Genomic DNA, 15,672 nt, shown 5'->3' with positions numbered 1-15,672 from the left:
TTTATTAATACCATGCAATGACCAGTCAAATTAATTCCTTTAAGTCCAGGTTTGAGTCCAGGTTTGGATGCTTGTGCAGATTAATTCATCTTCTCTTTTAAGTCTAGTTTGGATGCTTGTGTAGATTAATTCCTCTCTTCTAAAGGTAGCACTGTTTCTGACCTGTCTAATTAAGCTTAATGTCAAGTATTGCTTAGTTTCAATTCCTCAGTAATGCAAATATTCATTTTACTCTATTAATTCCTCTCTCTTTTAAGTCCAGGTTTGGATGCTTGTGCAGATTAATTCCTCTCTCTTCTAAAGGTAGCATTGTTTCTGACTTGCACGTATTTCGTGTGTATCTCACCGGTGATTTTAAAAAACCCCGTGAATTGACTTAGGTTACATGTGTAGTTTTAGGCGTGTTGACTGCATCCTTCGATGTAACAGGTTATTCCTTACCTTTGGACTAAAATTGGTTATTGGGCATTAAAAATTGTAACAGGTGTACCCGACGCTATTCCTGTAATAGGATCGTCTGTGATAAAGTTATTGCATGGAAGCGATGGTGGGGGACAACCTACCCTGACTTATTTTTATAGTTTACATACTTTTGTCTATATATATATATATATATAAAATATATAAGATTGTGTAATATAGTTAGGACCACCTAACGTAAAAGAAAAAAATTAAATTATTTTGTATTAGTTTATCAAACCTCTTTGTTGGTGTCTTTGTTTGATGTTAGCTCCCGTCATCATGAGCAATTATAATTTACATAATATTTAAATAAATAAATTGTTCAACACCCAGATCATATTTTAAATTAAAATAAATCACGACACATATATCACACACATATTGTATTTAAATAAAATAAATAAACACCAAATATTAAAAACATTAAAACCCTAACTATATATACCTCTAATTAATTAATAAAGAATGGCACTTTGCAAACACTTCGTTAGTACTTCATGTACAGTCAGGGACCTTCACTACTAGAAAATGGCATTTTAGCTGCCATATTTAGCGTCGGCCCCCGACTCCGACGCTAGATAGCGTCGGTTTAGCGTCGGCCTGACCGACGCTAACACGCTAAAATTCAATTTTTAATTTTATTAACGATTAGCGTCGGAGTGACCGACGCTACGTAAAATAAGACTGACGCTAGTTTTTTATTTTAATTTTATAATTTTTATTTTAACAGTTAGCGTCGGATGGGCCGACGCTAATGTATTTTAAAATTTTTTTATATTATTTATAAAATCATATTGTAAAATTAAAATGTTGGTTTCCCTAAAAACAAGATTTTCTCTCTGAAAGCACGATTTATCTAAGTTTTCATTTCTTCTCTAAATCCCTAAGTCTTTGAACCCTTCCCTCACACTTGAACCCTTCCCTCACAACTGAACCCTTCTCTCCCATTGAGTCCATCACCGAATCCCTAAATGCAGTGAGTAGCGCCGCCCAACATGTGACTTGCGAACCTGTCACCTTCACTTTCAGAGTCGGTCATCACTCGACACCATCTCCCATCCATGCCTCAACCCCTGAGGTATTTGTCTTTATGCCGACTCCAGGTTTAAGTATTCATACCATGGGTGCCTCTTCACAACATTCCCCACATGAGGCTTTGGTAGAGAATAATGTGGAACAAACTTCCGATGGTCATGAGGATAGGGTGGAAATTGGGGACCACAACCAAGATGATGAGGAGGTGGGTCAAGGGAATGTTCCTCCTATCGTGCCTGTGAGAGATGATAATGGAAAAGTCATTTTACGACCTTATGGTAAAGGGTAAGTTACAAAAATTGTTTATTTTCTTAATATTAGAAGCATAAGTATAGACACATATTGTTTATTTAATACTATATTTCTTCAATACATTAATGCAGACTCACTCCTAGCAAAGCAGTTGCAGATGCCATTAGGTATGCCATACAAAAACAATTTCGTGAGCCTATCTATGGTTGGAGTGCAACCACTGACATAATTAGACAAGATTGGTTGAAAAGTTTGCGGTAAGCCTTTGAATATAATTATATGTTCAATTCATTTTTCTAGCATATATAAGGAGAATTGTGTAATATGTTTTGCTGATAGTAGTTAGTACATATATACTTTTTGTTATTCCCAGGAGAAGGTATCGTGGGATCCTTGTCATAATAATATTGTGAAACGTCTGTTTGAACAAAAGGCCGCTAAAAGACTATCAGATATGCTTACAAAGGTGAGGAAAAAAGGGACTCGACCTAGTTGGATAGGTGAGGAAGCTTGGACTGGTCTTCAAGCATATTGGGAAGGTACATCATTCAAGAACATCTCCAACCAAAATAAGACCAATCGAGCTTCAACAAGAGGCGGGGCTGTCCACACCTCAGGCCGCAAAGCTCATATTGATGTTGCGATTGAGCTTGTATGTATTAAATTTACATTTACTTAAAATTAATACAATTTAATGTTATGATTTCTAATTCTGTGTTGTGATCCAATAATCTTGATTTTATTTGTAGAGCAATAACCTTCAAAGAGATTTACTTCCAGATGAGTTATTTTTGACAACCCACAAGAGAAAAAATGGCGCTTGGGTTGATAGTCGCGCAGAATCTACCTATGTATGTTCTTTATTTATGTAAATTCTTTATGCAAATTCTTTATATTACAAATCAACCAAAAAATAATATGATGTCATTTATACCTAGAAGAACAATCCCTTTATTATACACTTGTTTAATTTATTTTAGAAATTTGATCATATATTACGTTATTAATTTATTCCATTTTTCAGGGAACATTTAAAAAAAAATTGGAGGAAGTACAAACACAGATTGGCGAAACAAGTGAAGAAAGTGGTAAAGAGGTAGATGGAGGGACAATACTTAAGTTATGGACTGAATCTGCAGGGGGTCGCACTCGTGGTCGAGTTTATGGTACGGGAGACTTGTCCATTAACGTCCGACAGGGGTGTGTATCGCTTACACAACATTCCCAGAATCCTTCTAATTCTATGACTGGGACGTCTTTAGAAGCGGAGAGGGCAGCTAGAATTAGAGCTGAACAAATTGCTCAGGATGCAGTGTCCCAGGCTCAAGTGGCTACCAAGGTCGCCGAAGAGGCTAGGGAGCGTTCAAAGAAGTTAGAGAATGATTTTGATGCATTAAAGCAATTTTTTGGAGACAAATTTGACGCTTTGGCTCGTCAATCAACTGGTGGATCATCTACTGCGAGTCATCCTCCTTCGCATCCTCATTACGATCATAATTTGGACGATGTGTCGCTTGACGAACCTTAGTGTCATAGTTATGCTTACTTTTTGTAGTGGTTGACAATTATGTATTAGGTAACTTTTTTAAAGTTGTTATTCGATACTATTTATTATTTTGTAGTTTCAGAACACATGATATTTTGATATCTAATTTAATACTCTGTGTGTTTGTTATAATGTCAATGAATGACTTTTAATGTTTATTAGCAATCAATTATATTATAAAAAAAAAATGAAATTCAGCAAAGCAGGGGCTATAAAATTAAAAATAATACCTTAAAAAATTTTGAACTTAGCGTCGGCCCCACCGACGCTACTGTATAAATTAAATTGACTTTAAATTTGACTTTAGCGTCGGCCTGTCCGACGCAACCAATTTTGTTGATTACTGTTGGTTGACTCTAGCGTCGGCCGTCCGACGCAACAATTTTCCGCCCAGCTGACGTGGCAAATGGTATTTTTAGCGTCGGCTGTTTCAAATTATCAATAGCGTCGGCGTAGCGTCGGCCAAACCGACGCTATGATAGCGTCGGATGGTATTTGTCCGCCGCTAATAATTAGCTTCGACCGTTTTAGCCTAGGCCCGACTCCGACGCTAATCCGACGCTAAATGCACGTTAGCGTCGGCTTTTACTCTGTTAGCGTCGGTTTTGGGCCGACGCTAAATCCTGTTTTTCTAGTAGTTAACTAGAATATAAATCGCACGTTGTGCAGGTGTAATTGTAAATTATTTTTTCAGTATCAGTATTTTTTTTAAAGTTTGAAGATGATATTTTTGGTGTGTAAATGCATCAATCTAATCAGAAAAAATATTTTATATTTGTAAGTTTCTTAGTTTATAAGCATAGTGGTTGTATAACAAAAGAATAAATAGAATGAAGACAATTAAAAAGTTTATAATAAAATGAGTGATTTTCACTCTAAAAAATATGATTAGAAAAAGACGAGTTAGTATTTTTATAAACAATTAAAAAGATTTAAATAAAATGAGTGAATTTCACTCTAAAAATATTATTAAAAAAAGATGAGTGATTGTTTGTATATATTTTGTTTGGTTTTTAAACATTCAATAATTATAGAATACTTTCTTCCTATAAAAAATAGAATATATATTTTGCAATCATTGATTTGAGATATATTTGTAAGCATTGGTTTTTATATGATCATTATTTTTATTTTTGTTTTACTTTTTATCTTGAATACTATTATTTTTTTATTATTCTTTTGACTAATTGAATGAACTATCATCTCTTATATTTTATGTTTCATGTCTCATTTTAACTTAAACTTTCGATAACTAATTCTTAATTAAAGGTGTTATGTCACATATTTCTTTCAAAAGTATTTTGATTTAATTAATCTTTTTGGAGACTGTATATAATGAATAAACTCAAAATATCATTTTTTACGACAAAAACACGAAATGATGTTGGGAATGATAAGGAATTACTACTTGATTTTGATTATTTTTGTCGTTAATTGAAACTATGCTCTGATTTATGATTCATCCAATCTATAAGTTTAATATATTGAAATGAGCATTTTTTGTTTTCATGAACAATTTATATAAACAAATACTTTATTTGTATTGAAAGAATTGAATATGTATCCAAGCACTAATAAAAGAAAAATAAACACAAATTATATATTACTTTAAAAATACTTAATGTATAATTTAAAATTTTTATTTTTAAAAAAATATTCTCTGTTGTTTTCTTATTTTTGTAAAGATTTGCTAATTTAAATGTCTGTGTTTTAATATTTTTTATTTATTTAAATTTAAATTTTATTGAATTGTTTGTGTATAAACTTGATTATTGATTTTTCATGTGATTATTATGTTTTTATATATTTTGTGGTAATTTATGATTGCTACATTTTAATTAACAATTAAATCAAATTTGCAATGAGAGTTATATTTTTATTGTTGTTTTCTAATTATAAAGATATATATATAAAGAATTAGTAGAGTATTAAATAAAAATAAATAAATTCTAGTGTGGCAAAATTTACGATACATGCCAATATATTAAAGATAGATGTTAAGATATTGATTTGATGGTTTATTTTAATATGTTATATTGATTATTTTTTTAACGGAAATGACATTTTGACAATGACAATACCGCAATCATATCAATCAAAATTTAAAACATTGATTTCATGAAAACAAAATAGTAGTTGTGTTAATTGCAATTTTGTAAAGTCAAAACTTATGATGCTGTAGATACTTTTAGCAAACCCAGAACACCTTTTGATCAAATTCTTCCAATCTCATTGGAGATTAAATCTAGGAATCTTTCAAATAGCAAAGGAAAAACAACAACATCTCACGTATGAAAAACAAACAGCCAATAAACAATTTGAAATTGGCAATTCTTAAACATGCGTGAGTTTGTTAGAACCAATAATTAAGGCATGTACGATTTCATTGATTGAAACATTTGGATAATATCCAAAATTTAAACAAAAATAATCTCATGGTACTTGCCAAACTTCTTGAATGATTACAACGATGATATTCAGGAAAACTATTATATAACTTTTCCAAAATCCATTTTGAATCCATTCAAAAATGGAACCCGATTTCTGTCGATTCAATAAAATCGAATACTTTTATGTATCGGTCAAAGTTATTGAATAAAATCGATAATATTTTGAAAAACAATATCAGTATCTTTTCAAAATAGTATAACTAAAAGCATCCATCCATATCACACATATAATTTAAAAGAATATTTTCACCTAGATCGTACATCTGATGTATTGTTATCAAAGATTTCAAACCACAACACATTTATCTATACCAATCATATTCACACCATCAAGTTATCAAAACACATGAGAAGCCCGTATGATGTATGGCAAAAATGACAATGGCTATCTATTGTTGGGAAATCTTGTGATAGTATTTAAAACTCTTTAAAATCATTCTTGTGAGCTGAAAAATTCCACATCTAAAAATCTTATATTCATAAATCGTGAGAGTGGTCATCTGTTTACTTAATTAATAATTTCGAAGTATTGTTGTCGTCCTAATTAAATTATTATACTTTTATTATGTGTACTTTAAGAATAGTGTTCTTAACGTTAATTAAGTATTGTGGTCAAATCATATTTAATGTTTTATTAAATAAACTATCTATTATAAAGATTTTATTATATTATAGAATTAATAATATAATAAATGATGTCTTGTAAATAGATCTAAATTAAATATGTAAATAAATCTATGATACGAATAACAATAATCTATGTAAAATAGATTGAGACTGTATGGCTTACCCCAACATATTCACCCAACTTCATATAGTTTCCTTGCACCATCTCAAAGAGCTTTCATGAGAGCATACCATATTTTCCAATTATTTCTTCAAGATCAGGTAAGTTTGATAGAAAATTGTCATTCTCATTCATAATTGCAATTGAATCTCTCCCTACCACACTTACACTCAGAGTTTTTCAAAAATAGAATTTCTCACAATCACCCATGTTTCCTAAGAATGGAACCAGACTCACACAAGCTCGTGCTAGCTCCCATTAGCTCCCCAACAATTTATGAAGAAATTAAAGTAATTAACAATAAGCGAAACTGACCATTGAATAGTTTATTCATTAGACACATGGAACCATTAACTGATTAAAAAATATAAGTAATTATAATTGTATAACAACTAACAAAACATAATTATGAATTAATTACAATATAAAGATATTAAGTTAATATTATCTTTGCAAAAGACTATCACAATCATGTTGAGTAATCAATTTTCTTCCAAGCAATAATGAATACACATAATGAACAAAAATAACGATAACAATGACAGTGCAAATTGAAAATTGGCATAGAACTATTGTTGTATGTGAATACGACCAACAGTGATTTTAAAATTGAAAATTGGCATAAAACTATTGTAGTATTATGACAACGAATTTGGTATAAATGATGCCAACTTAATTGAATGTATATGTTTTGTCATCAACCAAGGTATCCCCAAAGGAATAACTCTATGGTAAGTAGGGAAAAATCAATTTCAAGGAAAGCAATGTTTTATCTACATATTGTATCAAGATTGCAGAGAATGTTGGCATCAATGCAAACTACTAAAACGAAGATGTGGCATTATGAGAATAGAAGAAATCCAGGTGAGTTGTGACATATATCTGATGGTCAAGCAAAGAAACACTTTGATCAAATGTGTAACGCCCCAAATTTTTTGATCCAAAAATTACTTAAAAATATTAGTTTTCTTTTAGAAATAACTATAATTTTCGTTTGAAGTAGTTCATCATGTAATAATTTGAAGATGCGTCAGAAAATGAATTGATATTTTTTTTTCTAAAAGAATGTAATGCAATTTACTAAAATATTATTTATTCATTTATTTGCAAAATCAATATTTCAGTTATTAGATCAATATTCATTTATGCTCCAAAATAAAATAAAGTCTCTTTAAGTGAAATTCAAAATAAGCAAGGTTGACTGAAATTAATTACATTAAATTATTTACTAACAAATGAAATCTCACTTCTGCATTTCTATTAAAAGTTAATGATGAAAAGTAAATAACTTTACAATGTACGATAAAATTTTTAGTAATACAAAATATTATTTTTAAAGTAAAGGTCTCATTTTCCCACGCGCGCGCACCAATCAAACATCATTCATACAACTTTTGAGATCATTAGTACCTAAATATTGGTGTAAGGGGTCAGTTCATCCCACAACAAAAATTAAACCAAATAATAAATTAACAGCTATAAAATATGAATATAAAATCTTTTCGTAATAAAAGATTTAAAGAAATTGGTTCTTTAATAGTTTTCAAATATGTATTAAAAGTCATAAAATGTATCTAAATAAATCAAGTAGCAACCGTATAGCAAATAATTAGATCAAAATAAAAATAACAATAGAATATATGCAAGTTATGCATGCTCCTAAATATATATGATCCGGATATAACCAGCCACACAGGCGTCCACACAGAAGTCACTCATACCAATGGGGAAAAATTAAACCAGCCACACAGGCGTCCACAATGATGCATATGATATATTATGAAATGATACTAATGCTCAAAGGTACATGTCACCACTCACTTAGATAATCACACAAATCACCAGCTACTTAGGCAACCACAAAGATAACATTATTTAAAACTCAAATAATCAGCCACTTAGACAACCACAAAGATAACATTTAAATCCAAATCACCAGCCACTTAGGCAACCACAAAGATAACAAATATTTAAAACACAAATCACCAACCACTTAAGCAACCACAAAGATAACAATATTTAAAACACAAACCACCAACCATACCACTTAGACAACCACACATATAAAATATTAAAAACACAAATCACTAGCCACTTAGGCAACCACAAATATATCACAATTTAAAACACAATTAGGCAACCACAAATAGAAAATATTCAAGATAAATTTTTAATCACATATGACATCAAAGTTTTATTCTCATGGACGCTTCCAATCAAGAGTCAATAAATTTGTTATCCCAAATATATAACACACACACACGTGAATAAACGTCTTACAGTCATAACTTTCATTTTATAATCTATAAAATTAGATTAACAACGTGTTATTGATAGAACTCCAAACTCAAATAACGAATAACACATACAAATATAAATTTTATTTATTCTACTATAAATTTTCTCCGATTAATTGTTATTTAATCATACAAATCAAGGTTTGCCGTTAAACACGTCACAAAAATCAACTTAATCATCTTATCATAATTAAAATTAAAACTTTTCACCAATTCCCCCAAGACTCATATAGATTTCTTAAAAATCAAAACTTTGAAACGAAATAGCACAAAAATCGAAACTTTAAATAAAAGATATCTTAAAAAAAATATTACTCATGAGATCATAATAAATATCATAACTTTATAATTAAATACACATAAACGACACAAAAATAATAAATTTACATCAAATATATGACATCAAACATATTACTCGTGTTATAAATAATAAAAATCGAAATTTTATAATTAAGTTTATCAAAGCAAACATATTACTCATAAAAACATAATATTATAGTTAAATTCTTTAAGACAAACAGAAATCAATATTTTTCTTTTAAGACATCAAGACATATATCAATATCTTACAAACTATTAATTTAATATCTAGTCCAACATTGCATGGGGAAAAGCCCTTACCTTAGGCGCTTTCTTTCTTAACACCTCTAAATTTGCACGAGAAATAGCTCATGAGGCAGTAATGAATTCAACACCGATAGATATAGGAATTTACGACTCATAAAATTATTTTGAGAGTTTACGAATGACAAATAGGTGTGACAACAAGATGCCTAATGGAAATGTATGAACATATAAGCTATTTACGTTGCACTATTACCATTGATTTCTTGTCTAAAATTGAAGTGCACTTAATTCCAACATTATACTACCAATAATTACTATTTCTTTAATTTTATTAGGTTGTTACAAAGCCAATTGAAAATCATGTGTATTTATATGTATGAGTTAATTTGGATTAACTAATAGAGTTCACCATATATTGAAGAGTGTCACACATTAATTTTAATTAAATAAATAAATTAGAGATTTTTACATCACCCTTTTAATTTTTTTATCTAATAGTTACGAAACCAAAAATTTCATAGAATTATTTTTGTAGACAATTATAATAAAATTATAATTTTAGTTTAAAAGAGATGAATGCATGAGATACAAAAAGGACAATAGTCTTTTTGTGTCCTCTCTTAATTGCACAAAAAAAACTTATAATTAAATTTATAATATTCCTTTAAAAAATAATTTAAAGGTGTTTAAAATGAATTAATGCACATTATGCCAAGAAAACACAATGAATTGTCATAAAATCTTGTCATAAAGGAGAGTAAAAGAATGAGTCAAGTTACTAATTTTTGTTTTTATAGGATGGACCAAAAATATTTTCAAAACACTTATACAAGGTTGGTTTCATTAACTCTATAATATCTCCTAAAATGAATACTTATTTGGTCGCAAATAAAACTAACAAACAATATAACTTATATAAATTCTAATTTAATTAAATAATTCAACTAATATTTTATTAACTAAAATAAATCAAGCAAGACAAGAATACCACTCACACATAACAAAATAAAACAAACATATCTAACACATCAATTTCATAATTATCGAAACTAATCAAATAAAAAATGTCCATTTATGAAATAATGACATCATAAATAGTACCCATGTAATTGTCACGTCAAAACAATTAAATAAAAATGAAGATTGTAATTATTTAGGTAGAATAGAGTGTGATAAAATTTAATTTAATTTATTTACACATAGAATAATTATTAATTTAATAATAGCAATTACTAAAAAGATACATATATAATATATATGAAAATTTTGGGGTGTTACAAAATGCATCTTGATTTTGTGTGAGATTCACACAATGTAAGACTTAGATTATCCTCAGATGGATTTACGCTTTACATACAAGCATCGTCTACTCCTTATTCTTATTGGTCTGTTATGTTTACTCTATAAAGTCTTCCTCCTGATATGTGTATGTGTAAACCTTATATGTTATTGGTTGTCGTGATACCAGATCCTTCTAATTCTACAATTGGCATTGATATTTTTTACAACTTTTGATTTACGATTTAAAGAGGTTGTGGAGTGGTGTCTTGACATACGATATTGCTCGAAAATAAAATTATATGATGAGAGTTACTTTGATGTTGACCATTAATGATTTCCTGCTAATGGAATATTGTTAGGATGAGGGATCATGGTAAATTGGCTTGTCCTATTTGCATGGAAGACACTAAAGCATTTACTTTAAAATTCGGCGGGAAGACATCGTGGTTTGACACGTACCGTAGGTTATTACCTCTTGATCATGCATTTATAAGGAATAAAGTTGCATATATCAAGGGTATTCAAAAAATCTAGGACCAAAGGTAGGACCTCTTGATCATGCATTTATAAGAACAAGTTTGGAATAAAATAAAAGATATACCAAAGGTACAAGTTGTTAATGGTGTAGCTTGTAAACCACAAGGTTACAGACAATGGCACAATCGGACAAAAGAATGTATTTTTTGAGATCTACCGTATTGGAATGATAATCTTTTGAGATATAATCTCGATGTTATGCATATCGAGAAAAAATTCTTTGACAACATATTTAATATTGTGATGAATGTGAAAGGAAAAACAAAAGATAATGACAAAGCTAGAAAATACATAGGTATATATTGTAGTCGACCAAATTTATTATTGGTGAAGCACAATGGTAAGACTATAAAACCTCGTACGAATTACACTTTATATGCTGAAGAAGTCAATTTTGTTTATCGTTTGATCAAAAGTTGAAGATGCTTGATGATTATTGTTCTAATTTGGAAATATGTGCTGAAGTAGAAAATGGAAGGATGCATAGGATGAAAAGTCATGATTGTCATGTATTTTTAGAGTGTTTACTTCCTATTTTTAGAATGTTTACTTTCTTCATGAGTTTTTTGATTCCATGGAGCATCTCTCGGTGCATCTTGCAAGTGAATATATCTCAATAGTAATCTCTATTTATAGATAAACATATACTCAATCCTAAATTAGAAATAAATTATAATAATAATGAGAGATATTCTAAGATGTCTCAATGATTATAAATTGATCCTATGAAATAACTAAAAATACTCTAATATAATATGATATATATTATAAAATATTTTCTAATATTCTAACACTCCCCCTCAAGCTAAAGCTTACTAAGTTTTAGCTTGTTACAAGAAAACAATGTTTTGCTCCGCTAAATAAGAAAAAAAGATGGAAAAGCAACCCAATGATGCATGTGAAGTCGGAGAGAATTGCTATAAATACAGCCTAGCCAAATAGCTGAAATGATCATCAGCTTGAGAGAAATTCATGACAAGCAATTGAGCAAAGCAAGGTTCATTATTCTAAAAACTTCATTTAAAAGCTTCAAAGCAATAATATTGGAGAGACGTGCCTCAAGGAGAGAAAGGCAAGGATAGCACATCTGGGACAAAATAGAATCAGTGCATCTAGGACAAATTGTCATGCAAAAGTGTGAGTTATGAAAAGAAAAAAAAAAAAGACACTATCAGAATGACCATCCATGGAAAGAAAAAAAAAAGACATCACTAATATGATTCATCTGTGGGAAAAGGGACAGCCCCAGAATGATCGTGGTGGAAATAGAAGCCACTGTTATAATCTATTAGTAAGAACTAAATTGCATGAAAAACACAAAAGAAGAAGCAACGCGACTCTAATGAAATGAAACCATGATCGATCAATAGAGTGAGAAAATGCGTCCAAAACAAGAGAGATAACGACTGTTTGAACAATAACACATATTTGTGTTGACCAAAATTAGAAAGTAAAGGCAGATCTGGAACCATTAGGTTGAGGCGAGTTCAACAAAAAAGGTCGCGTCTAAAACGGCTGTCCAACGCACCGTCACGCATAATGAAGAAATGTGGTGCCTGAATCTAATGTGCGGTGCACACTGAGGCGTGTGTGGTGGCTTTCGGCGGTGCGCTTTGAGGTGTGGGCCAATCTTGAAGAGGCGAAGCTGGATGGAGTGGTCATTTGTCGAAAAAGCCGCCGAAAACAGTGGTGGTGACGACGATAGTAGCGAGCTAAACGGAAACAAGTGAAATCGGTGTCGGAATGTGTCACGACAATGGGTTGAAAAAGGAACGACCGCGTTGGAAAAAAGAAACTATGATTATATTCCCAAACTATTGGGAATTCGACAACAGAATAGAGGCGGGATGATTCAAGGAGGATCGAAATAGGCTCTAGATATCATGTTGAAGTTGTGGGATTTTAGATAAAAGAATGAGAGAAAATAATAATGGTTTGAATATTATTGATAATTGTTTTATGCTAACATGATTACTGTAGTACCCTAATTTTGTCCAATTTATTTAAAAATAAATCAAAAAGGAAATATATATTAAAAAGGGAAATAAAATAATTAGGCTCATCAATTTACAATACCAAATCAGTTTAAAATTACAATTCTAAAATTAAATCCAATTACAATTTCATATTACAATCAAATTACAGCCAAAAATAAAACCAAATTAAATTACAATAAAAATTAGGTCAAACTTTTTCAAATTAAGTCTTTGGCTCTGTTTTTTTGCTGTTGTTGCCTCTCTGTTCCTGATGCAGTGTTTGGCTCTGTTTTGTTGCTGCCTTTTTGTTTCAGATGCAGTGTCATTGACCTTTGCTGTAACTAATTAGAGAAACTGAAAACCATTTTTTTTTACCAGTCAGACTCAGTATACATGATAAAAACTAAATGACAAAGTTTTGAGTTTAAAAAAAGAAACTAAGGGACAAATGAAAAAGGTCAACAAACCATCAGATAAAACAAATAAAAGCTAAAATCGTGAATAGATCAGAGATGCAGAAAAACGCAGATGATGATCAAAGAAAACGAAACATCAAACTAGGAACTGGAAACAGAGGCTCGGATAAGAAAGCAACTAAACATATAAAAGACTCTATAAATACATCTTTTTAATTTTCAAAGGGGGATCGGAGACTAACACTACGGGTAGATAAAAAACACATACAGAGAAGGGGAAGGGGAAGAAATCAGAGAGTTTCAGTAATAAACAACAAAAACGAAACATTAAGGTATCTTTCCTTCTTGCTCTTTATCATCATCAAACAATCACTCTTTATTTAAAAAATGTAGGTTTTTTTTGAAAGAAATATAAAACGATTAAAATACAAACCTGTGATGATGTATTTTTCGTTGTTGCCATCGTTGATGTCACTGTCGCCATTGTCTATGTCGGCGCTGCCACCGTCGCTGAGGTTGCCGTCACCTTCCTCACCTTCGCCGAGGTTGCTGTCACCTTCCTCACCGTCGCAGTTCCTTCATTTCTCTTTCGTTTTCGCATCTTGGTTTTTCTTTCCATCCGCGTTTCTGCCTGGCCGCATCGGTATCATGTTGGTCGCCTCCTTTCATGTTGGCCGCCTCCTCAAAATGAAACTAGGGTTCTCTAGTTTCTGTGTTGCCCCCCTCTAATTAGGGTTTGTCATTTTGGACTTTTTTGTTTTAAGTTGGTTTGGGCTTGGGTTTCAACAATAACTAAAACCTGTAGCCCATTTAAGTCTATTTATTTTATTATTATTATCATTTATTTTTTTAAGAAAAGGGGTTGATTTCCTTTATATTTAAATATTAATTTTATCATAAAAAATACAAATAAATATTGTTGAAATTAATTAGATGTGATATTTTCTAAAGCTCTCTTTATTTATTTATTTAGTTATTTATTTATTTTATTCTATTTATTTATTTATTTTATTCTATTTATTTATTCATTCATTTACTTATTTTACTTTATTCTATTTATTCATTCATTTATTTATTTGAATGAACTAATCCAAAATCAACTTATCTATTAGATGTAACTCTTTTTTTAATCTTTGAGTTGTTAAGACACAAGTAGTACAACTTGATAGTTCTAAAATTCTCTTTATTTATTTTATTTTATTTATTTATTCATTTATTTATTTTAATGAACTAATATAAAATCGACCTATTTATTAGATGTAACTCTTTTTTATCTCTGAGTGTTAAAACACAAGTTGTACTACTTGGTGGTTTTAAAACTCAATTTAAAAATCGAGAATAATAAAATATTTTTTTTAGAGGATTAAATTAGATGTGACATCTTCTTTATTCCTTGAGTTTTGGGACACGAGTTGTACAACTTGATCGTCTTAAAACTCGTATTTTAATATATCTACTCAAATCAAACTCTTTTATTTTTTTTCTATTTTTGTCAAAACATTTTTTATCACAAAATAAATTTTCTTTAAAATACACTCAACACATCCGTATTTTTTTAACCAAGAACTATGTAGCTTTGATTTCTCCATCGCACCGGGAGATACGTAGGAGCAAGATCACTTTCTTATCAAACACATAAATAAAAATTTCTTCTTTTGTCCTTTATTTGTTAAGTACATATTTATTTTAAAATCATATTTTAAATATAGTAATAATTGTTATTTATATTTAATAATAAAGAAAAATAAATATACTTAAGTTAATATTAATTTTTCACAATTAATTATAGGTAACCGTATTTTCACGGATGTCGTAGGGTGCTAGTACCTTCCCTACGCATAATCGACTCCCAAACTCAAAATTTGGTTTCAAAGACCACATTTTTTTATTTTTACTATTTTAAGGGTTTCCCAATATTTTCCCTATTTTAAAATAAATTTTGGTGGCGACTCCATTGAATTCGAGAAACACTCGGAAGCTTAGGTCGCGACAGCTGGCGACTCCACTGGGGACATTTTAGAGAGTCAGACCTAATAAATTAATTGTGCATAATTCTTAACTTTTTT

General features: G+C 30.2%; 1 protein-coding gene across 1 annotated transcript; it reads left to right on the top strand.

Moving 5' to 3' along the window:
* The first annotated feature begins 2,049 nt into the window (after nt 1-2,049).
* Nucleotides 2,050-3,277, top strand: LOC113784868 (uncharacterized). The gene is made up of 3 exons (XM_027331118.2): nt 2,050-2,401; nt 2,499-2,600; nt 2,774-3,277. Exons 1-3 carry the CDS (start codon nt 2,204-2,206, stop codon nt 3,275-3,277), a joined length of 804 nt encoding a protein of 267 aa, XP_027186919.1. The 5' UTR covers nt 2,050-2,203.
* The last annotated feature ends 12,395 nt before the right edge of the window (nt 3,278-15,672 follow it).

Source organism: Cicer arietinum, chromosome 7 (genome assembly GCF_000331145.2).
Source record: "Cicer arietinum cultivar CDC Frontier isolate Library 1 chromosome 7, Cicar.CDCFrontier_v2.0, whole genome shotgun sequence".
Lineage (NCBI taxonomy): Eukaryota > Viridiplantae > Streptophyta > Magnoliopsida > Fabales > Fabaceae > Cicer > Cicer arietinum.
This window is presented reverse-complemented; position numbering and strand designations above follow the sequence as displayed.